This window comes from Carassius gibelio, chromosome B4 (genome assembly GCF_023724105.1).
Source record: "Carassius gibelio isolate Cgi1373 ecotype wild population from Czech Republic chromosome B4, carGib1.2-hapl.c, whole genome shotgun sequence".
NCBI classification, from domain to species: domain Eukaryota; kingdom Metazoa; phylum Chordata; class Actinopteri; order Cypriniformes; family Cyprinidae; genus Carassius; species Carassius gibelio.
Genome location: NC_068399.1, coordinates 9,836,833 through 9,863,385, shown reverse-complemented (window position 1 = coordinate 9,863,385; position 26,553 = coordinate 9,836,833). Strand labels below are relative to the sequence as shown.

General features: G+C 36.8%; 3 protein-coding genes across 3 annotated transcripts in view; 1 reads left to right on the top strand and 2 right to left on the bottom strand.

Moving 5' to 3' along the window:
- Window positions 1-523: 523 nt before the first annotated feature.
- Window positions 524-14,004, bottom strand: LOC127956543 (ATP-binding cassette sub-family D member 2-like). The gene is made up of 10 exons (XM_052554575.1): window positions 12,899-14,004; window positions 12,442-12,622; window positions 12,159-12,280; window positions 7,125-7,296; window positions 4,415-4,509; window positions 3,809-3,954; window positions 2,816-2,961; window positions 2,555-2,639; window positions 2,349-2,474; window positions 524-1,732 (listed from the first exon to the last, which is right to left on the bottom strand). The coding sequence occupies exons 1-10, from the start codon at window positions 13,841-13,843 to the stop codon at window positions 1,516-1,518; spliced, it is 2,235 nt and encodes a 744-aa protein (XP_052410535.1). The 5' UTR covers window positions 13,844-14,004; the 3' UTR covers window positions 524-1,515.
- A 2,229-nt stretch (window positions 14,005-16,233) lies between these two features.
- On the top strand, window positions 16,234-19,235 carry LOC127956545 (uncharacterized). Its single transcript, XM_052554577.1, has 7 exons — window positions 16,234-16,432; window positions 16,522-16,634; window positions 16,867-16,934; window positions 17,120-17,147; window positions 17,232-17,302; window positions 17,811-18,183; window positions 19,084-19,235. The coding sequence occupies exons 3-7, from the start codon at window positions 16,878-16,880 to the stop codon at window positions 19,209-19,211; spliced, it is 657 nt and encodes a 218-aa protein (XP_052410537.1). The 5' UTR covers window positions 16,234-16,432; window positions 16,522-16,634; window positions 16,867-16,877; the 3' UTR covers window positions 19,212-19,235.
- A 134-nt stretch (window positions 19,236-19,369) lies between these two features.
- Window positions 19,370-26,553, bottom strand: part of LOC127956544 (proton myo-inositol cotransporter-like) — a 74,900-nt gene continuing 67,716 nt past the window's right edge. Inside the window, exons 7-10 of the mRNA XM_052554576.1 lie at window positions 23,172-23,297; window positions 22,812-22,930; window positions 22,371-22,523; window positions 19,370-21,969 (exon numbers count right to left, since the gene is read on the bottom strand). Of these exons, the coding sequence (XP_052410536.1) occupies window positions 21,743-21,969; window positions 22,371-22,523; window positions 22,812-22,930; window positions 23,172-23,297 (625 nt within the window). The 3' untranslated portion in view covers window positions 19,370-21,742. The remainder of the gene's footprint in view (window positions 21,970-22,370; window positions 22,524-22,811; window positions 22,931-23,171; window positions 23,298-26,553) is intronic.

The following is a 26,553-nucleotide window of genomic DNA, read 5'->3' as shown; positions in this document are numbered from 1 at the left end:
ATACAAACATACATTATATATATATATATATATATATATATATATATATATATATATATATATATATATATATTTTTTTTTTTTTTTTTTTTTTTCTCTCTTTATTTTATTCATTCACATTGTTGTAACTTAGTTTAATGATTATAGCACAAGCTTCTTTAATGCTTTCTAACTGCTGGTTGGCTAGACAGAAAGTAAAGTATACATCTTACAGCACCCCCTTTTGGACACATGCAATATTGCACGTATAGATTAGATAGTTTCATTCACATATATTTCAAGTATATCTATAAAAAATCAGATTGGTTAAAAACATAACCTAGCATACAGGCAAGGAGTTATACAAACGAGAAATGGTTAATGTTGTTCTCCAGCAGTTTCTTAAAATGCAGTGTTTTTTTTTCTATCCAGAGGCCTCTTTGTGTTTTTCCTTAACCTACTGAATTTATTGAAATCTTCTAACCAAGTAGGGTTTCAAACAAAATAATAACTAACAAAAATAAAAGACACATGAAATTCAGCATTTGAATGAAAAAGTTTAAAAATGTACTAAAGATAAACACAGCACAGCTGTCAGACAAACTTCACAGTATATCAGGCTGAATGAAAGGACAGAGTATGTGCAACACATGTTGAACCTAATACAACCTAATAATAATATGACTTGACATGAAACAGTAGAGCTGAAAAACTAACCTAAAACATGATTCTCGCTTAGTCCGGTGACCCAGAATCACACATTGTCTGTTTGTCAGCTCAGTGTGGACACAACAGAACCTCCTGCTGTGCCCTCACTGGGTGTCTCCAGCATATTGTATTTGTTCAGAAAACCAGAAACCTGCTGTCTTAAACCCAGCTGACTCACACAATGACCTATAGATAGTCTCTTCTCATTTTCTCTTTCTATGTTCTTCAAAGTGTGATTGTGTAAAAGCTTGGTTTGTAAATGACCTACATGATTTTACATGAAATAAAATATATATAAATTTGTTACCACAGGATACCATGTTTATGTTACCAGATATGGAGGACAGTTGTTTAGTATAAAATATCAATAAGAAATGAGCAATGCATCCTTTGAAGTACACTGCCTAAAATATAACTAGCTGAAAGAGGAAAGGAAATTCGAGACATCATTTATACAGCGAAATTTCTAGGCAATAGGTTCAATAAAGATCTGAAAACATATAATCAAAATAAGAAAATCACAAGCAAAACAAAAACATGACAAAAAAAAGGAAAACAAAAGAACTAAAACAAACAAAAAAGAAAAACAGAACGAAACTGCAAAATATAACATAAACAAAAAAGTAAAACAAATGAACAAAAACAAAAAGCAAACAAAACTAAATTATAAAAACAAAAAATAAAACAAAAGGCAACTGTTTCTACAATTATTATTAAACTCCAATTTCAGCATCGAATTGTCATGTATTCACAACGTATGTTAAAATCATTGCTAAAATTTTAAAAGTACCAAAAGTTTTCCTGAACATCAAGCATCTCCAGATCCTTTCAGTCCTCAAACTTGTTCTCCACCGTCTTTAAAACCGAATCCTCGCCCAAGATCTTACACAGTTCATTCAGTCTGAGCTGCATCTTAGGGATGCCTGCGAGCTGAGACTCCAAGCGTTGTTTTTCCTCCGTCAGCGAGAGCCGTGTGGCCGTATCCAGCTGCTCGAACCGCCAGCCGCCCTCCCCGTCAAACTGCAGCAGGTGTGTGTGGTATTTCCTGCGGATGGGTGAGGAGAGTATGAAGTTACATCATGGTCAAATGTTCCTGTCAAATGTTCCTTTATGCAAAGTCAATCACTACAATTCCCAACTAAGTAATGTTCTTCGATAAATACGTACATACTACTATTATACTTTCAGAGGGAGAGATGACAATTTAAGGCATTCTTTTAGTGCAATAAGAAAATTAAATAAAACATTTATATAAACATTTAATGATGTTGTACTATATCGTATACTCTTTCTATTCTAATTCTGTTTTGTTGATCTGTTATTCTTGTTATCTATCACTTGCACTCTCTATTTGTTTTCTAAATGCTTGTTTTTATTGAAAAAAAAAAACTCTAACACTAACTTTCTATATTCTTTTTTATTCTATCTACATGTTTGTATGTGTGCTATGCTGTTATATATACCGTATATAAATCATTCTACGTGGACTGCGTTGTGATAACCGATTCCTGTCATAGCACTTGGATTTCTTGGCTCTTTTGTTGGTTTTGATTGCTTCTATTGTCCTCATTTCTAACTCGCTTTGGGTAAAAGCATCTGCTAAATGACTAAATGTACATTTTACGATTATTTCAAGGAATGTAAGGTTTTATGTTTCTTACCACAGAGAGGGTCTATGGGTGATGGACAGCAAGGAGATCCCAGCATCCTTTGCCGCCTGAAATATTTTACCCTCTACGTCAATGCTGACCGCACTGGTGCACTCATCGAGCAAAGCATACTTAGGCCTGGAAAAAGGGCATGCATTATTGTTATTATTCCAAATTGATTCAAATACATAAAAATAATATATGCACTGACATCTTACTTGTGGTAAAACATGCGCGCCATGCCCATACGCTGTTTCTCGCCTCCAGAAAGAACATCTTTCCAGTCCAGCTCAGCATCCCACCCTGTAAACAGACTCAGTAGTGAATGACCTCCAAAATGGCTTTTTTAATTGGTGGAAAGCTGGCTCAGAAAAACTGGGACCCTGTTATACAGCACACAAGAATTCTATCAAAGATCCGAAAGAGATCGAAATGGAGAAACACTTTAGTAGTGCTAAATGGGAATTACATGTACAAACCTCCTTCCCGGGTAACGATGTGGTTTAGATTGACAATGTCCAGAATAACTTCCAGGTCCTTGTCTCTGTAGCCCTTGTCATGCATGTCGTCTAGAGAGTCGGGGTAGATGACCTGGTCCCGTAACGTTCCGACTGACATGTATGGTCTGGAGAGAGGAAAATACATTTTTACTGTTATTTACTGTTATTTAGTCAGGTGAAGTGAGGACAGACAGACAGTATATATATATAGATATATAGATAGATAGATAGATAATTACATAAGCACAACAGCCTGTGTATAAAATATTAATGGGCTTCCTGGGTCTGGCTACGCTTGCACCTGCAGGAATCGGTAAATATTTCACTACTGAGGACTCTGGTTTCTATCGCTCAGCATTTCACAGAGCTTTAGCTACGTTGTCTCTGACTCTGGTTACAGCAGTCATATCCCGGCGGTGAAAAGTCTGCAATATGGAACAGAGACGGAGGACGGTAGCTGTTCTGAAACTTAGTGGGCCGTCTACCTAAGTGCATTTGAATGCTTTGTAGGTCCATTCTTGACACAAAGCCTGCTACAAAGAAAGCAAAAATGATATGCATAATAAAGTAACTGGGTCTGGTGAAAATCAAAAGCAATCATCTTCCATCCCCTTTGTAATGTAATGTAATTTTACATTTTTAAAAATGTTTTATGCTGCTGCATTTGTGTGCCCTGTGTTTGTAATAAAACAGTGTGTGCATTGTGAACCCACCTCTAGGCGCATATTACTAACGCGCTCTTTAAATAACAAAGAAAAAAATATTGACCAGGTTTGAGTTGGTCTAAGGCGCAGTCTATTTTCAGTTCCGCAAAATTGTAACGCGCCAACAATGCACCTGGACATACCTCAGTTTTAGTCCAGTATGCCCATAGGCACAGAAATGGGCGCAATTGAATTTGCTATTTAAGCAACGCGGCAAAGGACGGGAAAATGAGTCGGGTGAGATCCCATGGGTAAGTGTTGTCTGTACCTCTGTGGGATGTAAAACATGTGCTCAGGTGATGGTTTGTACAGAAGTCCGCCATACACGGGCCACAGGCCACTGAGGATCCGGAACAGAGAACTTTTCCCGCATCCATTGGGCCCTGTGATCAGCAAATGCATCCCTTCCTCTACCTGCAAACAATATCCAGTTACAAGAAACTGAGTACAGTTCGCATGGTTACATGAAAAGTACAGCATATAACAACATTCTTTTAATTTGATCTCAAGCACTACAATTTAAAAACTGTGGTGGTACAACACTGTAATGGAAATTGATGGATGCAAACCAAATTATATGATTAACATAGACAAATTCTATATTAATGCAAGAATTTGACATGTAGCTTGGCGACCATAAACAACTAAACTCTGCTTTGCACAATGCCAGACAACATTCCCTTCATAATCTTGTCTTGACTTGTTTAGCCCAATTTATGTTTGAGTCGCATGTGTAAATATAAAACTATGATCTTGACTGATAACACAAAAAATATATCTACAGTATCTTTGTATGTGTATAGAAAACAGTGCTTTTTTTTTTTTTTTTTTTACCAAATATGTAATACTAAAAGTTTAATCTTGTTTAACTCACCTTGAAGTTTAAGGAGGACACAACCACATCTCCATTAGGAGTGATTATAGGCACATTTTCACAGACTATACCTTTATCCACATCAATCACTTTGCCTGTAGAAAAAGTGGGAAAGTGTATACAACCGTACAGAGTTTTAGAATACAATCAAACTGAGGAATAAACATCTCTCATTAGAAAGTGATGGCACATTCCATACATACAGTACACATTGGTAAAGTATAAGGGGTACATTTTGTTTTATTTAATTGTGTGAGACATGTTAGGGATGTGTGACACATACAGTAACTATTATCTAATCATGAAATTAGCCTTCTAGAACATTGTGGGAAAACAAGCTATGACTCTTTTTCCTTATGTTTTTAAATGAAATTGTAGTGTTAACATTTTTCATCAAGTTTAACCATTCAACCACTATAATTTCAGTTACTGTATTAAAAAAAGATCAAAATAAATTATTTAATTAATGTAAAATATATTTGTTAATAACTATAAACTACGATTTGATTCCAAACTTTTTGGTAAATTTGATTTGAATACTTATTTGCCAAACTGCAAAATGTCTCAGTTTACCATGGTTCCCTGAGAATAGGGAAAGAGATGCTGCGTCCTCTAGAGGGCGCTAGGGGAACGCCTCCAGCGTGACCGGTGTCTGAAACATGAATGAAAAAACGACAATGAACTTGACATTGGCAGGCAGCAGCCTATGATGTAAATAATAAACAACTGCAAGCATAAAAGGGCAACCGCAGAATACATCGTCCACTTCTTTGTCTGAAGGAGATGCAGCGTGTCATTCCCTATTATCAGGGAACCATAATTACAACGCCACCATGCTGAGGAATGAGTTTCCCCCAGGCGGCAAGGAAGCCGACCGGAAGTTGAAGTCGGCCGGGTGCCGCCATCTTTTAGCAGAACTTCACTTGCGTTAGCATTCCCATTGACTCCCATTCATTTTGGCGTCACTTTGACAGCGAATAAGTACTGACTACACTCAACACTAGACACAGTTAGTGAGGCTCATGATAGAGCCTACATACTAATAATACTGTCTAAACGGAGCTTTAGGGAGCGAGTACACTGCATATCGACTCAAAAGCTAGAGTTTTAAGCTAGGAGTAATAACCATGCTCTTAGGTGTTGGAAGCTTGACCTGAAGAGTGATTTATTAAGGATGCCCACAAGAACCTATTAAGCTAAAAGCCACAGAGCTCTGTTGAGAGAGCACTAGGAACTGTGATCTCAGCATAGCGGCCCTCAAAGCGAGGGGAGTTACCAGTCTCAAGAACAGCTGATCAGGTAGACTCACAGAGAGCCTCACAACCTGAAATAACTGCAAAACAAAAATACTAGGGAGCAGAGTGCAAAGCATAGCAGAAACCACGCTAACTTAAATACACGTACCTGGGCTGAGAGGATGAGGAGGCTCAGAGGAGACTCAAACAAGAGACTAACTAAAACTTGTTATTACACACCAAGTCAGGAGCCTCCTTCACCAATAATGCAGATATCCCACATTATACACAGTTCCTATTCTGTATAATAAATAGAAAAAAAAGGAAATTCAAAAGAGAAAGCACACCTTGTCAGATTACTACAATCCCTGTGACTGGCCTGATTAACTGCCTCGGCTTGAAGACAAAGAAGTGGGTGACGCATTCTGCAGGTGCTCTTTTATACCCACAGTCGCTTTATTGTTTACTTCATAGGCTTCATTGTAATTTTTCAATTCATGCTTCAGACACCGGTCACTCTGGAGGCGTTCCCCTAGCGCCCTCTAGAGGACGCAGCGTGGAATTCCCTTTTGAAAGGGAACCTGAAAACTCAAAAGAAATAAACATAATTTAAATTGAGATATTTTTTTTTCAATATAAAATAGAATTAATTTTCCAACTCTTAAATTATTATTTCTTCCTTTTTGAGGTTTCAGGCCTTATTTTTAAGTATACACTACCAGTCAAAAGTTTATGAACAGTAAGACTTTTCAGAATTTTCTTCTGCTCATCAAGCCTGTATTTATTTGATATAAATCCAGCAAAAGCAGTAATACTGTGAAATATTTTTCACTATTTAAAAGAATTGCTTTCTATTTGAATACATTATAAAATGTCATTTATTCCTGTGATTTCAAAACTGAATTTTTAGCATTATTACTCTGGTCGCAAGATCCTTCAGAAATTGCTCTAATATTCTGATTTGCTGCTCAAAAAACATTTATTATCATTATTAATTTTTTCTAATACTTTTGAATACTGACTCTAAACTTTTGAATGGTATAGTGTATAACGTTACAAAAGCTTTTTGTTTCATATAATTGCTAATCTTTGTATCTTTCTAATCATCAAAGAATCCTATAATAATAAAAATAATAATAATGTTTCATGAACAGCAAATCAGCATAATAGAATGATTTCTGAAGGATCATGTGACTCTGAAGACTGGAGTAATAATGCTGAAAATGCATATATATATATATATATATATATATATATATATATATAGTCACTCAATCATTAGTGGCATGACTGAGCAATTAAAGGAACAGTTCACCCAATAAAGATAATTCTGTCATCACTTTCGCTCCCGTTGTTCCAAACCTGTACGACTTTCTTCTGTGGGTTTTAATGTTCCACATAAGACAAATAGTCTCACAGGTTATGCATGAAGGTGAGGTCATTTATGGTTTTGGGTGAACACATGTTCATTAGACCTTTGATTTCCAGGGGGCCATTGATGTGCATCTCAGGTCGGTTATCATCCCCGCTTATCATCTCCCCTGCGGTCAAGACAGCAGATGAACGCTTGTATATTCCCCTCTGGACTTCGTCAAATACCAAGAACATGTTGTGCACACGTGCTGTGTAGCCAGCCAACTCGGTGACCTAAAGCACACAGAGCAAATGTATGTGATTGGAGTGATAGCGAGTCCTTTAGAAGCTGAGGTGACCTAACAACAGATAGCATTGCTCCACTGCTGTTTGTCAGATCCAAAGTAAGTGACCAGGTATTTAGGACACTTATGTAAACAAGTGACCTAACTAGCATCAAAAATGCTAATCAGCCTATGCTAAACCTACTGTGTGAAGTTTATGTCCAGAATGCTTAATCTGATCCAAAGCATGTGTTAGGAGGTGTTAAGCCAGTGTTTTTCTTTGTTTAGGCAGAAACACAACATCCCAAGAGCCTCAGCAAGAAACATTGTGCTTTCCTTCAGGGACTCAGTGGAGTCAACAGGAAAAATTCATCTCTTGAGAGTAACTTGTTAATTGACCTTCTAAGGGATTTGAGAATCTAGAAATGTTTGTGTCTTTGCTACCTTGATGTGCTATGTTATATATATATATATATATATATATATATATATATATATAAACTACTATTGCTTATACTTAACTTATAGTCATAGAATTAGACATGCTATTTTCTTCAGTCTTCTACTGTGACTTCCAATTGAGTAAAACTATCAAAAAGGACAACAAATGCTTGTTCAAATACCCACACTTGTGGTCTTTGCACTTGAACACGTGTCTACTTACAGTACTTAACACATTTCCTGTACTTGGTCCAAGTGTTCAAGTGGGTGTGAAGACTTACAGGCGTTTTTTAAAACTTAAGGGTGTGAAGACCCAAGTGTTAAGGCAACAGGACCTTGGCGTTTTTAAGACTTGGGGCAGTCCTGCACACTTACTTCCTGTTGTGTGCACATGCTCTCATATGGCCAAGACCACAAGTGCGGGTATTTGGTCAGGCCCAAAATGTAGGGCAGAGAATTGGTTTCGCCCATCATTTGTTGATTGGATGGAGGCAGAGCTGAATGCAAGCTATTTGAGAACAAAATAGACAAGATTGTCATTTCACCATAAGATTAAAATGCAATAGTGCATTAATTTACGATACGTAATGGAACGTATATGTGGAATGTGTACTGTTGTATAAATAGTTATTTTAGATTTTTTTGTTTTTTTTGCTCACAAAATCTATTCTATAAGCTTCGTAAAATTACGATTGAACACCTGATGTTATATGGACTATTTTACCGATGTCATTGCTACGTTTCTATGTGTTGATTGTGGTAATATCCTTGCTGTTTATGGGAGGTCTCAGCATTCATCAAAAATAAAAGATGAACAAAAGGTCTCATTATTATCTTAATTTTAATTTTTAAACTATTCCTTTTAAACTATTCCTTTTTAAACTATTCTAAGTTTAGGTATTGGATATTGGTTTTGCAGAATATGTGCTTTAGTACTAATAAATAGCCAATGTGTTAATAATAGGCATGCTAATTAGAAACTAGTTTACAGTGAGAATTGCTCCCTACCAACGCACCACCACTCACATTTACTTCACTTCCTCACATTTCTTGAGAAAATGTCAAAATATTAATTACTAACAAATCACATGTTGGGCTAGTTGACAAGTATATTTTGAACACAATATGATATTTTAAAAGGTCTGAAATAAAGTGTTGTCGTGCTTTATAGTATCTAACACTGTAATGGACACACGCAGCATCTGTGAAGTGGCTCTGACTGATGCTTTCTATTCAACAGATGGTAGATTATATTGCCCAGCAGGTTTAGTCAACGGAGTGGCAGTTGATACCAACACTGATCTCAAGCCTACGTTAAGATTCCCAGCTTTCACTGCAGCATGACATCACATCCTTTGTGGTTTCAGTTCCTGTAGTGGTGATCTTGCCCTTGCTGTTGTACTACTAAACAATAAAAAATTATTTTTGTCATGACAGTGCGAGGGTTTTTTGTAGTTCCCATCATTTTGTGGTAGAATTAATGAATATACTAATAAAACAAATGTAACAAAGCAATATATTAGAGGTGGAACGGTACACAGATTTTTTGGTAAAGCAGTACATATTTACTGCGTTACATATATACATTCAAGGATGAAATTCTTGAAATATATTTGATTTAGTTTATAGATAAACAAGGTAGAAAAAACAGTGCGACACGTAACAGCCTATGCACGCTGAGTTTAAGTTCATTTTTGTGGCAGGCTTAATTTGTTCACAGAAATGAAACTCAAATGGCAGAATGCGACATCCTATTTGTTTTCTTTATTTTACAAAAGCACAATGTTTTGTTTTCAGTGTGAGTGTAGAACAAAAACACACTTTTATACAGTGATGCATTATTAATAAGACAATAAGTGTATAAAGTTGATTTTGCTGGTATTAGGAAACATATGAAGTGATCGCGCCGGCGCACGCACCCCCCCCCCCCCCCACACACACAAAACACATAAATTTCAGCATTGCTAACTTGCCAGCACAGTTAGTACTTTTTTAAAAATAAAATACAGTGAACAAAATATATGCAGGCGGAGCCAGCTGTCGTTCCCAGTGCGTCATTCCCAGATAATCGAAAATTGGCAAAGATGCAGGAGCTGGTAGCTGAAACCACGCCCACCTAGCTTGACGGCGGTGACAGCAGCGGCAATCCACCTGGCACTTAAGTGGCCATGCCCATAATTATGTAGAAATTTAAGGCGATCAACTGTACAATCAAAACTGAAAGTGTAATTTAAGTTCTTTCCGGGGGTTATCAGGAGAAAATGACTCATAACGCGTACATGACGGTACCAGGTTTCTTTAAGTACCGGTAGTACCGAGGTCCCGTTCAAACCCGGTTCAGCGCTATGATTTCCGCGAAGCAGAAAACAAGGACGGAATCTCAAAATCCAGTCATGAAAATGAAACTTACATTTTAATATGGACAGTCATGGAATTTGTCAAAGTTAGAATAAATTAATCAAATCAAATCTCCATATGGACCAGTATCTGTAAATGTTAAGCTGCAAAAGTTGTTTGAAATATGAATCCGTGTTCTGCACGTCTCTGTGTGACGCAGAGACGTGCGGGTTTGTTTACTACATAGACTGAAGTGCATGACGCTTGCATTAATTTCAGCATCTGAGCTTCTTGACCCGTTCTGTCATGAGACTAGATAATATGCAGCCTATCACACAACAAGAACGTACCATTTTACCACATTTAAGACCAGCACAATCCTCCCAATTGAACACACTAGCATTGATACCTTACAAATGGCGGCTATACCCATAATGCATTTCGTGTTCCACGAGTGTGACGTCACCTGACAATGAGCGATTAAGAGCAAAGGTCTGTTTAAGTGCCGATGGAAGCTGCGTTTGAATTACAATCGTTTTTTTCCTAGTTGTAGTGATGTTCACACTCGCGTGATTGAAAACCTTAGGCCGGTGACGCACTGGCATATTGCACCTGTCAAACATAGTCTATTTTGCCATCAATATGTTGATGGTGTCCTTTATCAGTAGGCTTTATATTTATGTTCAACATGAAGTATAGATATTGTTGTCGTGAAAACAAAATCCTGATCTGTCGGCGGCCTCCCTCTATGTCACCTACAGTAGCACCGTACCGAAAGCCCTGTACCGAAACGGTCCGGTACGAATACACATACCGTTACACCCCTAATATATATATATATATATATATATATATATATATATAAATTGTTAAATCCACTATTGTTTTATATAGAAATGTTCTATAGTTTATACAGTGCTTAAAGGTACAATTTCAATTGTAAGATATTTGCAGTAAAATATCCAAAAACCACTGGGCTAGTGTTATATATTTTGTCCAGCTGATTCCTAACAATATCTCTAATGTTTTCAACTACTTGTAAATCATGAGGAAATTTACATTCTAAACAGTGACACGAGGCAGTGCAGTCGCCTGTCAATGACGTTAGTTACCCTTTGTTACCGCCTTTACTGACGTAGAAACCACATGACAACAGTGTCGTGGACAAATGCGGAAGTAGTGTCTAGCGTCCAGCAAACCACTAGCTTGCTTCAAGCAGTTCCTTATTGACTTCTTCTTGCACGTTTAATGGTGGATTGTGTTACTTATTTATGTAACAGAATTACTGTTTACCGTCTGCCGGTGGTTCTGTCGACAAGGACAGCTCCCACGTATGCTATTATAATGATCAACAAGATTAGTATTATGGGGCATGCACGCCAAACGTCTGATCCATAGTCTGATCGCGTCTTTGCATTGACTTTGTATGTAATCTACTCACGCAAATCGATCTCGCGTTTGCTATGTATGCCCAATTGTTGTGTTTGAATGTACACAAGTGTATATATTTGTTGAACAAGTGGTAATCTTTTTCATATTGTCTGATTGATGGCCGTCAGCGGTGGGGTAGAAGACAACAAATCCCATTATTCCACGCTCCTTCTTAGCGTCATCAAACCACGCGATTCTTATTGTTTTGGTAGTGCGCCCACTAGTGGCAGTTCCTACAACCTGTACCTTTAAAATAATTACATCAGAATTAACTGTAATTAAATTACAGAAAATTTTAAAGTAATCCTTTACTTTTTTAAGGCAAAATAATTAAAATGATAATTAATTAATGGTCATTAATTTCTAAGTATTAATTGCACCCAAGGCTGGTAATGGCAGCTGAAACCTCACATTTACCAACAAAGGAATAAATAACATTTTCACACATATTCAAAAAGAAAACTCTTCTTTTACATTGTAATAATATTTCACAATATTGCTGTTTTTACTGTATTTCTGACCAAATACATGCCGCCTCAGAAGAGTCTTCTTTCAAAAACATACAGTTTTACATAGATCTTAAATAAGTATTTATTTCCTTTTATGTAAAAAGGAAATAATTGTGAAAAATGTCAAGAAAGAAGAGCATGTTTAATATTTTACCTCTTTATAAGAAGACATGATCCTTTCAATGGCATCCGCCCCTGAGGCCAGCAGATTGCGAGCTGTTGTAAAGGCCTCTGTTCTTTCACTCACCAACACTTGTGTCTGACCGTCAGCCAGCTCTTTAAGAAACAAATGAATATGAAACATCTTTAACCAAATAGTACTCTTATATGACCTATATTTCTGAAATAGAAGCACTGGAACATCATTCAAATAAAGCTTGAAAGAATTTGCAGTCAGATTGTATATTTGGTACAGTACAAACTAGACTTCTACATACCGTTGTCAGCAAAGCCAGTAGCAGTGATAATGGGCACGGCCACCATAACCAGGCCACATCCACTCCAGACATACTTCATGAGGAACTGTTCAACCATGATGTACCACAGACGTTTTGATAGAATGAGGTTCATCTGCTCCGCCAGGGTACTGTAACACTTCTGCAGCTGCCTCATCTCCACCTGCCACATGAGAACAGATTTAATATACCAACGACTGAGAGACTTACAAAGTAATGGCTAGTTATGGAAACAACATAACAATTACAGGCTACCTCTTTTTATGAAGTATAATGTACAGTGTATTCAATTCATATTATCTAGGCTATGTGACAAAGAAAGGGGGAGTATATATATGATTGTATGAGGTATACATACATGAAGATTGTAGCCTATATGGCAATTACTAATGTTATATAGATGTTTCTACATGCACGTGTGCATCATGCATTTCTTTACCGTATGTCCCCTATAGAAAGCGATCTCCTCTGCATTGGCTATGATTCTGGAGTGCACATAGCGCAAGTAGCCCTTCCTGTGCGCCTCCTCCGCCACCAGCTTCCCGAACCTCGGCGAGCACGCGCGCAGAACCTTCGCCGTGGCGAACACCACTAGCCCGGCCAAGAGAGTGGGTCCGGTTGCGTTCGCACCGCGAGATCTCGCAGTCTGTATTAAGGTATATGAAGTCAGTATCACGTCCAGGATGGGTTTGGTGAGGTTCGAGTACAGATGAGCAATCGACTGCGAGAACATCATCACATCCTCGGTTAGAGACTGGTCCGGGTTCGCCAACCTCCCGTCCATATTGCTGACCTTATAATAGGTCTGATCGGTGAAATACGTTTGGTATGCATGATCCACCAGACGCGTACGGAACGCGAGCGCGAGCTTGCACTCCAGATAGCGGATCGCGCTGTTGACGAATGTGGCCGGGATGGCGATCAGAAGCCATTTCATCAGTTTGATCATGAAGCTCCGCGGCTGCTTCTCTACGATCGTTTTCACTATTTTACCATCCAGACCTGCCACATAAATCGACAGAAACGTCCGTGAAACCAGAGCTAATGAATGTAAACATAATAAACCCAGTTCTTTAGTTACAAACTTCGGGAAGACGATTTTAACCAGCTCAAGAATCTGCTTGAAGAATTCCGCATTGACGCCGGGCGATGTACTCAGGCTGGAGGCAGTCTCTGGTGTAGTTTTAGGGGCAGGTATCAATCCATCCTCATGTCCCGGTGCAGAAGTGTTGCTCTTGGTTGTTTTCCGTTGATTTATTTGTTTGCAGATGATGGGGTAAAGCGTTTTCGCCCCGTATGCGGCGGCCGCCAGGAGCACCGCTCTTTTCGCTGCATTGCTCTGATTCCATCTCACTTTTGATGCTGCATGGAGGATGTTGCTCATTTTTTAATCCAGCTTTTGTAAAAATAAGTCGTTTGCAATCTTCACTTGGTTCCAAATTACATCCATAGGGTCACTAAATGACTTAAAGAGAATATATACATATAATTCATGGTGCCGTGAGGTTGAAACTGCACCGCTAGGTAAGACGTTTCCGTCATTTGGGCTTTCTTGCTGGTTACGCCCCCACTCCACGCTGATTGGCTGCAGCACTTGACGTATTTAAATATAGCAGAATGGTCTGATTTCATTATTTAAAACTGAACTTAAGAATTTAAGCTTTAAAAGATCTAAGAAATAAAAAAGCAAATAAGATGTATACATTTTTAAAAAAATTCATTTTCTTATGGGAATTTCTTAGTAGTTTTTTCTTCTTTCTTTCTTCCTTTCCTTTTTTTTCTGTTTGTTCCTTAGATTCTGTTATGAATATAATTGATAATAGTTGAAAACACCGTGGTCCTCTATGTTGTATTAATCTTCTTGTTATGCAATAAAAAATGTCAATGTCAAAATTAATATTTGTTTAGTAATTCTGTTTAAAAAAATACCTTTCTAATTAAATATATTATTTTAATATATAACATATTGTATTAATCATAGTTATAATAATATATAATTAAATATATTATAAAATGTATTATAAATATATTTTATTACTATCATCTTTATATGATTTTCTTGTAATTATCAAACTTTACGATGTGCTTTGTCAATAATATTATTTATAATAAAATCTAAAATCACACGAGTTAACAACTTTTCTGCATCGTTTCGTTTTTTTTCTCTCAGTTAAATGGCTAATTAATAAAATGTATTCGTTTTTTAACTTAGATATAAAAATTATAAAAAGAAAAAAAATCGCTGATGTGTGTTAATAATATAATATAATAGATGGTTACTCAGTGGTTGAGTTATCGTTACGGTTAAGACGTCACTCGCGCAGATTTATGCTATGTATCTTATCGGTTGCTGCTATTAACTTTGACTTAATAGCATCATAAACTGAAAAGTAAAATAATAATAATAATAATTACGCTGTCAGCATTTCGTTATCTGTAACGAAAAAGAGTCGGTGGGTGAAAAAAACCCCCGCCTAAACTGAGGGCAACATGAACTGGGTCGGAGGATCCAGGTTTGTGCTAACTTGCTAACTTTATTGAAACTCGATAATAACTGACTTTATATAATTACGTGTCTGTAAAATGAACATTTACAGGAAGTCGAAGCAAAGATGTCAAATTGACTTGATATAAATTCAATAAGTTTATATGTATAATGGCGCCTTGTCTCGACTAAACAGGAGCAGGTATATGAAAAGCAAAGAAGACACAACAAAACAAAGAGTAAGTACTTTTCACTCTCACAAACTATCTGTTTGAGACTTAACACTCTTTTCAGTAACTACACATTCTTCATACTACATTTGAACGATAACTTTATTGTATACAAATACAATACAAATATTTACTACAGGTAAATGAATTTAGTTGGATTAACGTTAACGTTAGTTGATAGGGATTGGACTGGGGTCACAGGTGGTTAGCTTTAGTTTTTTAGTGTGTTGTTATATCTTAAACCTGTGCTCTTTTAATAACCTGTTTCATCTCAAGGCGTTTTTTCAAAAGCAAAGGATGAAAAGGAAGTCAAATATTGAGGAATCACCCAAAGGATACAACCCTGACAATATGGATCTGCTGACATTATTCATAGTCAACCAGATTTCATCAAAGAAAGAGCAAACAGGTAACTTAGAGAGATTGTGCACATATAAATGAACACAACGCAACTATTCTTTTATGGCCTAGCTCATTTGTAGAATCATATGCTGATGTTTGTCTTCTAGACAAACCAAAAACAAACCTTTTGACTTGTGTGAAAAGAACCAAAAGAGCTTTGAAAGAGCCCTCAGAGTTACCAATGAGCCCCTGTTCTCCTTCAAACCTGAACCTAGTTACCAGTCAGCCACAGTACTGGTATGTTTCAAGATGCTCTGTTATTCCCCCTAGCCTATATTTCCAAATGACTTCATCTACAGATATTGATTATTTGCTTCAACAGTACTGATACGCCTGGTTATAAAGTCAGAAAACATCGTCTCTCTGAAGAATTCAAGTTCACGCCGGTAAAGATGACTACAGTGGTCACTACCACAAAATCATTCACCAGTGTTTTATTTAGTAACCACTGACATAATATACATTTAGCATTAGTAACATCTGTCGAATTCTACGTTTTTATCATACAGGATTTAATAATGGTTTCTGCATCCGTAGCTGTCTCCTTTGCTTGAATCGAACCTGTCTGATGCCAGTGGCTCAGAAAACCAGCCGCACCCGCCCCCCTCAACATCTTCTGGCTCTTCACATCCAATCCAACCCAAACCCAAACCTAAGGTGTGATCATTTTAAAACCCGCAGTTTTGCAACCCAACTAAGCAGCAACCCAGATTGTTACAGTGTATGACTCTTTTCAGTTTGTGTCATTCTCTCAACCAACAAAGCTGGCTAATCCATGGCCGGGTGAAGCTCTCGTGCAAGATGCGGCACGCGACAGCTCAGCAGCTGGAAATCAGTTTGAGAGCACATTACCCAAGTGAGTATGATGATATTACTATATCCTGACGCAATATGCCAATAAAAGACAATAGATATGAGAAAGTGCTTGCAACATGGAATTCTCAGAATTTGTTGCAGCCCAGAGAGGGGAGAGCATTCATATCCCCTCAACCCTTTAAAGAGCACCGAAGAACCGGAGGAGCCACTGTTCATAGATTTTAAGAGCTTAGATTCTAAAGGTAATAATATACTGTAGCTTCTAGCACATGAGGTAATGCACTGTATAAAAATACAGTAGAAATGAAAACCTGTAGAGTCACAACTATCCAGAAACAGTATTATATGCAATGACTGATTGACTTACTCATGAATAATCTCTCAGAGGCTCCATGAGCACTCAGTCCAGAGTACATTCAGTACATGAATACATTGCACATTACAAACGGTCTTGATAATTGTTATTTCTTTTAGTGATCGACTCAATGAATTCTTGCGACAGATCACAAAACATGGAGAGTAATGGCCACCTCTCAACACAGGTATACGCCCGTGCACTCGAGCTTCGAAACACACACACACACACACAGTTTTGTTGGTAAAATTGCCTTAGTACATTTATTGTTTACAAATGCTACCCCCTTGTGGTTTAAAGCAACATAGACAAAAGCTTCAGTCATTGCTAATAACATGTATTTAGATTTTCTCATATTGTTTTCTTCCTCAGGAATTTGTATGTATTGACAGCAACGCATGTAAGTGTTCTTGTCCTTGTTATTTATAAAGTATCATTTTAATGCCGCTTACTCCGAACAAGAAGTTGTGTGATGTTTCAGCAGGTGCTGATGGTAGCAGTGTCTTTGTGCATGTTGGAAAATCTCCAAGAGGAGTTTATCGCAGCTCAGATGACGTAAGACTTTGGAATTTGAATAATCCTAATCACCGTAATAATGACATTGGTTTCTCTCCTAGTATATTGTGCGTGAAAAATTAACACGTCTGACATAATGAAAGTGTGTGGCTTAGTTAAGATTTTTAGTGGATAAACATTTCTCTTCATTCACTGAAAGAATATAACATCTTTCGCTTTAAAATATGAGATATATTATCATGTGAAAGACATGAAAATATTCTTTCTTAAAAAAAAAATAATTTATGATCCCCTGAGTTTTTTTTTAAATCAATCAAAAAAGTAAAATAAAAGAATAGGTTATTTAAGTCTAAATATAGTGTCAAGGCAAAGCACTGTTGCTTATCAGTGGACAGTTTAACAGAAACGCACACCTTCACAAGCTCCATCCTGCCAACAGGAGGCAAAATGATGAACAAAGTCAAAATCCAGAGTTTGAGACGGTCTGAAATAGTGAACTGTGGAAAAAAACATGAGGAAAATCTTTTTTTGTTTTTCTCATCTGCAGACGGAAGCACAAAGGCGTGACGGGACTCCCCCAATAACCTTGGAAACAGGGACACAAACAGGAGCTTTATCCTACCGAGATGTCTCGGTTCAGTGCTCACTTATTCATCTCCCTTTCCCCTCTGCTAATAAGAAAACCAGCACCTTTACCACAAGGTGTCAGTATTCTCATTTTAATCCAACAACACATACTTCTCCAAAAAATGGGCACAAAAGAACAGGAAGCATGCCCTCAGGGGCATCAGCAACAAAGCAGCAGGCACAGAGAAATCCAAAATCACAAATGGGCTTCTCCTTCCGCAAGCTTCATAGTCAGAAGAGCATGAAAAGAGATCTGACGTCAGCTGCGAAACATCCTTTCTGCAACGCCTCGGGTATAAATAACTAACCCACTGTGAAACCTTATAGAACACATTTTCCAAATCTTTCTTATCAACATGGATCTTCTTAAAAGAATAGTTCACCCAAAAATGAAGAGGTCCTTTTTTCATTCCTTCATGTCTTTCCAAACTTGTATTTGCTGTTCTTTTTTCAATAAAAATAGGACAACGAAACTTGATAAAAATAGCACATTCAACTGAAGTTATACAATATTCAAGTAGAAGTTATTTAAAGCATGGCACATTGTGTTTGGTTACAATACGAGCAAGATTAGTGTTACTAACGTCAATCCATGATGCAGTGCATCTTGATGCAACAAGGAGGAGTATGTTTCAGCAAGTAGATTGGGTCCAGTATCATTTTACTATTTTTGAAATAAAATTGATGATTTTTTTCATCGAACTGATCAAAAGTAACATTAAAGACATGTATAATGTTACAAAAAAATGCTGTTCTTTTGAACTTTCTATTGATCAAAACATCCTGAAAAATGTATAAAAAAGTATGAAAAAAAGTATAAAGCGGCACTACTTAACATTATTAATAATAATAATAATATCAGCTTATCAGAATGATTTCTGAAGTATCATGTGACACTGACAAAATGGCTTACTTAGCATTACAGAAATAATATATATTGTAAAGTATATAAAAATAGAAAACAGTTATGTAAAATTGCAATAACATTTCAGTGTTACTGTGTTGCATTAGTTTTTATATTTTTGATATAATGAATGCAGCCTTGGCGAGCATTAGTCATTTCTTTCAAAAACATGAACAATCCTAATTTTCTTAGAATATCTGCCTCATTTATGGGTGAACTGTTCCCATTTCATTTAAGGAAACTAGTTTGAAATCTGAAATAGTATGCTTATGTCCTCTGTTTACTCCAGAACAGAAAAAAGAGGAAAGCAGGAAGAAAATAGACAAGTGTGACTACCCTCGGTTGGGAAATGTGACGCGAAACCCTGTTAAGGACATCAGGCATGCAGGAGCGATTGTGAAAGAGATGAAGAGGTGAAGAACTTCACAGCAGAGAAAGGTGTGAACTGGGTTTCTACAGAAATGAAAAAATCTTCCAAGATGTTGCTGACGTAGAAAGGATTAGACAGTGAGCAGAATCAATTTTGAAAAAAATTGATCGTTACCTCAGTTCCGATTGGACGAAAAACAATACTGTATGTTATATATATCTTTATTATAATCTCCAAGTACATATTTAAGTTGTCAAAGTTCGTATATTTAGTTTCATGGAATATAAATCTAGCAAAACATTTACAGCAACAGTAATCAAATACTATACAACACATTTGTCCTCACTAGTTTCAATCAACAGTATAAACGCTGCATTTTGTTTCACATACAAAAACAAAAGATACATCCATACACTTAAAACAGATGTGTTAGAACACAAATGGCTGTCCATGTTGAAGCACCTCCCAAGTACAATCGAAAATTCAAAAACATCTGGTGCACATGAAACTGTTCAATAAACCTTTAAATTACATCATACACGTAGACTGAAACTCATTGACTATTCTAATGCCTCTATTCACTCTACTTGAAGCAATCTGTTTTATGTTAGAGATTCAGTTGCTTGTCTTATAGAAATAGTTCATCCAAAAATGTCAAAAATCTGGGATTTTGTTGTCCTTTTTGGAGATTGGCTTTCCATTGGTTACTGTATACTTTCATTATATGTAAAAGGGCAGCTTGAACATTCTTCAGAACCTCTCCTTTTATGTTCCACAGAGTAAAAAAAAGTCATACATGTTAGGAACAACTTGATTTTGAGTGAATGATGACCATTTGTGGGTGAACTGTTTCTTTTAAAGTCTAAACTGATAAAATACCAAACACTATGCCAATTTAATTTGTGCTTCTCTCAACCAAATTAAGTTTTATCCAATGGCAAATGTCAAATTACACATTATCATATTTCTAAACAAAACACACAATACACAAGGCCTGATGTGCACAAGTACTTACTGTATCACTGAACAGAGTGAAACCTTTAAACAGGAACATGTGTCGACATTATTGGTTTCGATAAAGCTACAACCACAACATAGAGATTTTCAGGTCGGTTTGGCTCAGCTTGATGTGTATTTGTCTATTTGTATACTTACAAAGCAGCACGACAGAATATTGGATATTAAAATCTACTTGTCAAAACGGTTATCCTACACTGTTTCGTGGACAAGACCAATGCGATGACTTTTGTACACTAGGCTATAAGGAAGACAAATTAAACTGGTAATAAAAAATAACATTTAAAAGCAAATCATTCAAATTTTAGTAACACTGTAGTATAGGGAGCAATTCTCACTATTAACTAGTTGCTTATTAGCGTGCCTATTATTAACATATTGTCTGTTTATTAGTACTTATAAAGCACATATTCTACATAACCATATTCTACATCCCTAATACCTTAAGTTAACAACTACTTTACAAACGTAATAAGCATCAAATTAGGAATTTATTGTGGCAAAAGTTGAAGTTAATGGTTTGTTCATAGTCAAAATTGGACCTTAAAATAACGTGTGATCGAAATTTCTTAACCACACAATAATGATATAAACTGCCAAAACTTAAGTAAAAATTGTGAAATATTTTATAAGGCCCACACTACACTATCACAGGGAACTGCAGAAAGCTACATTTTGTGTCAATAATCTTTAATTCATCTACAAACATGAAGGTTCAAATTACAAAATAAACTACTGTACTTCGAAAACTAGACAGTAATTGCATATTACAAACAAGCAATGCGATTTGCTACACATTTTCAAAGCATCAAAGATTTGAATGAGTAGGCCAGAGGGACATGACAATGACGTTTATTCACTTGTGTTCGATTTTTGTTCATATTTAGGGACTTCAAATGACTCAATACAGTTGGTTTGGATTATTTGTAAACTACGATTACAAATTTAGACACACTTGAATGGCGAAAGAGTGCAAAGCTGTAATGTCGGCAATGGGTTGCTATTTGAATTATATCGAAAATATGATTTGTTAAATGTTTTTGAAATCTACATAATTCCATTAATGGTTTAATATTTTAATGACTTCACTGTGAAAAATACAATTAAATGATGAGTAGGTGTGTCCAAACTTTTGACTGGTAGTGTTGCTTATATTTTTCTTAGTGTGTATAAGTGTTATTTCCAAATATAACATTTGCATTGAGTTCACACTCGAACAAAAATAATATCCTTCTGCATATATATTATTGAATTTACAGTTAACATCTCATTTTACATAAATGAGCAGAGGATATTCATCTGACAGTGGAGAAACGAGCCAGTAGATCTGCATGTACTGTGAGGCAAAAATATACTGACGATATTATAAAAGCTGACTTGGCACTGCGTGTTTTTTAATTTTTTGTGTGTGTGTGTGTGTGCTCTACAACCCTGTTCTTGCCGTCGCAGTGAAGAGAGGCTCAACCTGACCGATACAGTGGGCGGACCTGACGTCAGGGTTGAATGAGGCTCAATCGATACCTTCTCATTCCTGTTTCCCAACCTAGAGGTTTCACATGAGTTATTCGACATCTGATGCGTCGTTATCCGATAGGTGGTAGTTTGAGCCTTTCACCCGGATGTATTCCACCTGCCGATCCTCATCAGAATCCGAGATCCCGCATGAGCAAAGCCGGTTTTCAAACAAGGACTCGATCTCTTCTAGCCGCCGTCCCTTAGTCTCGGGCAGGCAGCCATAAATGAAAAAGAAACCGGTTAGAGCCAAACTGGAATACAGGAAAAATACACCTGGGAAATGACAAAGAGGAGTTGGTTAATAAATGGGTATAATTGTAATAATAGCAAAAAATAACAAAACTATACCGAATTGTAGTAGCTCTGCCAACATTATCAATGGCGTCAACATAAAACTAACATTGTCCAATGGCGTGAATGGCCTAGATGATGTCAGTAGGAAAATAAATTTGGTTTCAGTGCAAAGCAAGTTATTGTTTTTCAGTAATGTGCAGTGATGAGCTGTGAACAGCAAAATCAGGAAAGTGTATTAAGAAGATCAGTCATAGACATAATTAGTTCTACAATGCCTTTATGCGCAGTATACTCTTGATGTTGAGAGATCAAATACCGTATTGATGCTGGCAAAAAGGTCATGTTCATGACTGCTGTCGCTCCACTAATTAGAGCATTACCGTAGTAAGTCAGGTACTGGGCCATGTGAAGGAACGTTACAGACACCAGCACATTGAAGGTCCAGTTCACTCCGGCCGAACAAGCATTGCCTGTGCTTCTGGCCCAAAGAGGGTAGATTTCAGAATTAACTGTCCATGGCATCGGACCCATTCCTGTCATGAGGTGAAAGTGTTTTAAATTACCGCAATGCAATGTCACCATGAATATATTACAGGTATAATTCCCTCAGAGCAACCTCTTCTTATGTCTTGCTGAATGGCAAAGTGGTGATGGACCCCTGACAGCAAGCAGTTTCGGTCCAAATTCAGCCCACATCTGGCCCGCATGGATTTCATGCGGGCCAGATGTGGGCCGGATCTGGGCCGACACTATGTTGCTGTCTGGGACTGCACCTCTTATGATATTTCTATATTAATTACAAATAGTTATGATCGTCTTACCTGGGGCGAAAGATGCGAGATAGAGCACTAGTCCCACGAGCACAACCCATGAATAAGATGTTGGGCAAAAATTATAAGCCCATATACCACTACCTGGGATATGTGTGGAGTTGGAGCACCTGAAACAAACATACAATTAATTTTATAAAGGTGAATGAATAAATATCACAATGGTTACCATTGAAAAAATTAAAATAAAAATCAAATTAAATTAAAAGGCACCAAAGGATCAATCTCATCTAATACTGAGAATACGAGTATTGGATAACTTTGTAATGTACTGTAGAATGAATACAAACACATAACCAGAACAGCTCAGGTGCTTGCGCATACAGAGTCTCTGTTTCAGTGGTGACTCACTTGCCCCACGCTGCTCTCTCAGTGGAGGCCGGATTGACGGGCACACAGGAGGAGGCAAACACAGCAGTGCTGTTTTCCTGATAACAGTAACCACAGCCAGGGTCCAACATACAGGGTTCACACGACCTGAAACACAAAGTAATATAAGAGCAAGACAAATTACTTAAAAACTAGAATCCAACATAAATCAAAATGGGCTATATGTACTGTTTTAATTCATATCTCTAGAATTCCTTATATGCATGACTCATTACAGATTGTTTGAAACAAACAACAAAAAAGTTAATTGCATTCATAATCTTTCATCAAAACATAATTATTTGCCCCACACACTGGAACAGCTTTCATTTTTGTCAAACCACCTGTCATATAATTCAATCAACTGACGGATAACATTGCAGTAAGTCCCACTGTGCAATTTTTATAGTTAAAAATCATGTTTCACTCAGAAATACATTAAGGAACTTATTGAAATAAAGTCTAGTGAAATTTGTTCTCTTTGATCTATTGAAATCTACAGATATTTATTATGGATTTTGAAAGACTTTTCTTATTTTTACCATGGATGCATGCGTTTGATCAAAAATACATTTTAAATTCTGTGATATACAGTACTGTACACTGCTCAAAAAACACTTAAATCACATATTGGATCTTGATAAACAAAATATTCAAGTTAAAGGGTTGGTTCACCCAAGAATGAAAATTAGGCTACGTTTTACTCACCCCCAAGGCTTCCAAGGTGTTTATGACTTGCTACATTCAGATGAATCCAGTTGGAGTTATATTAAAAATTGTCTTTGATCTTTTAAGCTCTATCGTTGAAGTCAGTGGGTGTTGCAGTACTTCAGTCCAAAAGACATTACCGTATTTTTCGGACTATAAGTCGCACCTGAGTATAAGTCGCATCAGTCCAAAAATACGCCATGATGAGGAAAAAAACATATATAAGTCGCACTGGACTATAAGTCGCATTTATTTAGAACCAAGAACCAAGAGAAAACATTACTGTCTACAGCCGGGAGAGGGCGCTCTATGTCTTCAGTGTAGACTGTGTGGACAGTGTAGCGCCCTCTCCCGGCTGTAGACTCTAATGTTTTCTATTGGTTCATTTATCTTGGTTCATATCAAATTAATTTTGATTAATAAGTCGCACCTGACTATAAGTTGCAGGACCAGCCAAACTATGAAAAAAAGTGCGACTTATAGTCCGGAAAATATGGTAAATAAAAAGTGCCCATCCATAAAAACAACAAAACGTGTCTCACACGGCTCCGGTGGGGTGAACAAAGGCCTTCTGTAGCAAATTGATGCATGGATGACGGATGACGTTTGAGTTCGGCTTTGCACATTCACCGCTCAGAAGTGATGCACATAGAAACTAATCGAAGAGATCAGCACAAAACAATGGTCACTAATTAGAAGTACACAATAAGGATTTTTAAAGAAGAATGTTGGAGGATTTATATAAGCCAAGAGGAGACTGATTGTCCTTTGCTAAAGTAAGAAAACTTTGCTTTCTTTGATCCTGTAAACAAACATTAGTTTTCACGAGGCTCATCGGTGCATGCGCAGCGTTGACCTCATACGTCATCCGCCTGGAGATGCTTCTATGTACAACTGTTGGCGCAAGCTAGATTAAAGTGATTATTACATTTTGAATATGGATATTTTTCTTTCAAATAAAAAAATGCATTGATACGCTAGAGGAGGCCTTTGTTCACACCTAGGAGCCATGTGAGACATTTTTTTTTTTTTTTTTATGGAAAGGTGCATTTTATTTCTTTTCTTTTGGACTGAAGCAATACAGCACCCTCTGACTGCAATGATAGAGCTTAAAAGATCAAAGATTATTTTTTTTAAATATAACTCTGACTAGATTTGTCTAAAAGATGAAAGGCATATACACCCATGAATCCTTGGGTGTGAGTAAAACGCAGCCTAATTTGGAGACCAAGTCATGAATGACTTGCTTAGAATATGCATGATTATGAAATCACAACCATGATTCAATTAACATATACATCAACATGTATTCAGTATTCATCTTTAGAAGTCTTGGTCAATGGGTCTTGCACGGCAGTTACAGTGAGTCCATTAAACACTGTATTCCATTATGCATGAATGTTGAAAGGGCTTTTGAGACAGTCTTTGCACAAATTGGTTTGCTGCTGTGATGACAGTGCAGTCATTACGCATCCATTAGCAGGAAAATAAACATGTTTTGTTTTGGCTGTGTGTATATGGTGAACTAGATGACACAGGTAAGAGTAAATTAGGATGAGGGAGAGGCGATGCTCTGTCAGAGTGGGAGGGGGTGTCGTTGTTATGAGGTAACACAGTTCAGACACTCTATTATTGTGACATTAAGGAACAGCAAGTGGCTTGGACCCCTTAACACGCAGTTATTGCTGCAATGTACACACTAACAGAGCCAAACATAAAATAGATTTTCACTCAGGTTGGAGACCAATAAGTTGTATGTTGACTAAAGCAAGAGGAACCCATTAGAAAGCATGCAATTTCACAGTTTAAGTCCAGATATAGACACTAGCATTAGTTCTCCACTGGACTCCACTTCAACTAGACAAAGATTAAATGGCATTTGATAACCGTTTTACTTCCAGAATGTGATATATTCAGGGTGAAACGATTAAAATTACAAAAATGCAGGATGTGACTTGCATTTATCCTTCCCTTCTATGATGATTCTATTACAATGAGTTTATTTATTTATTTTTAAGGTAGGGTGGGGGATATGAAGTAAAAATGTCAGGGTGATACAATGTGATGAAGAAAAAGTCCTATTATATGATATGCCCCTTGATATATGATACAATTCCTGAAAAGACAATGTTATTAAGTAGTTTTGTTCTTGTAATCTTTTAGTATTATTTCTTTATGATTTTAATAACATTTCCTTAAAAAAAACTACATTTAACATTTAAAGATATTCATAATCTATTAAAAAAAAAAGGTATTTAAAAATCTTTCGTCCACCAAATTGAAGTCACGTGGGGTGACCAAAAATGATGCACCCAACGCACAGAAAACAAACAATTAAAGCATATGTTTTTTTGTGGGAAATTGTCTTTCTATACTGATTAAGGCTTGTGTATATATTGTACTGTTTCTTCCACTGTTTTTCTATGCAAGTTGTTTAGACCCAATCAAGCTAATTGAAATCACAGGGTGGGTCAGTTGATTGTAAGGCCTATATATCCCTTTATCAAATGTGTTCACCATTTGCCTGAAGAAGACCCAGCAGGGTCAAAACGTTGCCTTTTATTAAATATGGGAGTTAAAAGTGTTGTGGACATTACATTATTTCACTTTAGAAATCAATATTGGCCTTAAGATGAGTTCAGGCCAGGACTCTTAT